The sequence below is a fragment of the Monopterus albus genome, unplaced genomic scaffold, assembly GCF_001952655.1.
Source record: "Monopterus albus unplaced genomic scaffold, M_albus_1.0 scaffold170.1, whole genome shotgun sequence".
Lineage (NCBI taxonomy): Eukaryota > Metazoa > Chordata > Actinopteri > Synbranchiformes > Synbranchidae > Monopterus > Monopterus albus.
In genome coordinates, this window is record NW_018128050.1 from 1,163,156 (window position 1) to 1,165,804 (window position 2,649).

Below are 2,649 nucleotides of genomic sequence, written 5' to 3' on the forward strand. Positions count from 1 at the left end.
ATATATATATATGTTTGTAAATAAACCAGCACTAAAATCAAGAAAGACAGACTCCTTCCTTACTCAGATCTGTACAGTAAAAGAACTGGGGTATAACATAGGTATTTTTGATAGGATTTTGTAGTTTATGCAGTTCTTAGAACCTTTTTCCCCTTTGGCTCTATTGTTGTTCCACTCTTCAGCACAGCAGGTGGCGGTAATGCACCTTAAGTTGGCTAGCAAACTGCCAATAAACATAAGAAGAAGAACAACAACAACTTCCTAGTTAGCTAACACGTAGCATTACTGTTGTGTGTAGAGTATCGGCGTAGTATTAGACGATATCTGCAAACAACTTTTATCGTCTAATTTCATGTTAGTACGGTTGTTAGTCAAACGTGTTTGGTTTCTTTGATTATAATGAAGCCACAGTGGCGTGTGTTGCCGTCTTTAGCTTCACACGTAGGCTAAGTGAAGTTATCCATCTAATATAGCCAAAAGTAAATAACCGTATTTACAGTTTTCCAATATGTATACTTTATTATCTGGATTATATAAGTACATGTTCCAGAAGGACGAATACTGCATTTTGATCCTGGGACTGGATAACGCCGGGAAAACGGTAGGCTATGTTAATACAATCCGAATTATTTCACCTGGGTTAACTCGTTCGTTTACTGTAACAATGACTCTCACTCGATTTTGTTATTTTCTATACGGCGCTAGTTATGTAGGTTTGTTGTCTGTCCATCTCTTTTTCCGAGTTAGAGTAAAGCGCAAAACAAAATATGTTGTTCAAAATTAACGTTAAATTGAATTAGCCTACTGTTTGGATTGTCTGGTTAAGGGCCACTTTGTAATCTGTTGTTCTGTCAAGTTATGTTAATGCCTATTGAAACACTAACCCCAATCTCGCTGAGCAAACGCATAACGGTTTTAAAGCATAGTTCAATAGGTGGAACAGTTCGACAGAGCAGCGGCTGCAACAAAGTTAACTAAATAGTCCTTAGCCACAATCCTAGCTACAGTATGTTTCAAAACGGGGGACGCGACAGTGCGGTGGGTAGAGCAGTCGTCTCCCAACCAGAAGGTTGAAGGTTTGAATCTCGGTGCCTGCACTCCAGGTGTCGAAGTGTCCTTGGACAAGACACTGAACCCCTAAGTTGCCCCCGATGGTTAGAGCCATCATTTGAGTTGGCGCCGCAGATGGCTGCCATCGGCTCTGTACCGGAAGCAAAATCTTTGTGTGTAACATACTTGGCCAATAAAAGTGATTATCTTTATCCTTATCCAAACATACCTGAAGAAAAATGGTTGCATTCCAGATTGAAAACCGAATTTTGAACAGTTCTGTCATGAGTTGTATGAATATGAAAAGAAAAAGGAAGCTATAGCATAATTTTTTTTTTGTTAAATATAATACGCACAGAATTTATTTTATATATCTGACTTTAAATAATATACCAAGGTCAATCAATAATTTACTTTACTTATATGTACTCTCCAGTTCCCTCGCACAGACATTGTTATTCTCAATATTTTGTATGTTGTGTTCTTTGCATAAAAAAAGTTTTTTATTTATTTATGTAAGTAACAAAGGAGGATTTTATGCCTTGTTCTCAAACACACCACATTCGAACACCTCTGTGTGGAAAACCATTTCCCTATAAGATCCCAAAAGTGCCTTGCTTTAGATTTGTGAAACCTTTGTTGTTTTGTTATTAGGGACAATAGCGATTTCACTTTATACTATTGCCTTTGAACTCTAGCTTTTTACCCCCCCTAGATGTGGATTTATTTAATTAATTTTCGCCAAAAAAGGTCATGTTGTTGTGGCAGTATGATGAAGCAGTGAAAAAACATGTTTCTTTATTCACTAAAACAACAGGCAAACAGGGTTCATGAATATGAAGGGAAAAGATTTTTAGTTTTTTTTTAGAGGTTTTTGGTCTGATGTGGTCTAGATGTGACAAAAACAGTGAAATCACTTTTTTTGTTTTTAAAGGTTTTTCACATCTAATATTGTTTTCAAGAGTCTTGAGCTTTTTTGGGGATAATCGGTTCCTGATTTGACAAGTATAAATACAGTAGTTTTTTAATCTAATGTGGTCTGGATGTGAAAAAAGCTGTAGAATCTGCCTTTCTTGCTTTAATATATATAAAATTGTTTTAACCAATTTGAAAGGGGGTTTTAATAAGGATAAAAGTCACCTTTATTGGGCCAAGCATGTTACACACACAAGGAATTTGTTTCCGGTACAGAACCGAGGCAGCCATCTGCGGCGCCAACTCAACCAACTACTAATCACATCCATAATGGTTGATTTTCAGACAGGTTATACACCTTTGTTAATCAACTGACAGAGTTAGAAAATAAAGAAATTGGTATGCTCCGCTATACAGTCAGGGAAAAAATTATTTGAACCCCAGCTGATTTTGTAAGTTTGCCCACTAACAAAGAAATGATCAGTCTACAGTTTCAATGGTGGCTATATGTGAACAGTGAGAGACACAACAATAACAGAAAAATGCGTTATGAAAAAAGTTATAAAGTAATTTGCATTTTCATGAATGAAATAAGTATTTGATCCCTTTGCAAAACGTGCTTTAGTACTTGGTGGCAAAACCTTTGTTGGCAATCACAGAGGTCAGACGTTTCTTGTAGTTGGC

General features: G+C 36.6%; 1 protein-coding gene across 1 annotated transcript in view; it reads left to right on the forward strand.

Annotated features, from left to right (window-relative positions):
* The first annotated feature begins 233 nt into the window (after positions 1-233).
* arfrp1 (ADP-ribosylation factor related protein 1) overlaps positions 234-2,649 on the forward strand; it is a 22,016-nt gene continuing 19,600 nt past the window's right edge. Inside the window, 1 exon segment of the mRNA XM_020615780.1 lies at positions 234-601. Coding sequence (XP_020471436.1) covers positions 509-601 — 93 coding nt within the window. The 5' untranslated portion in view covers positions 234-508.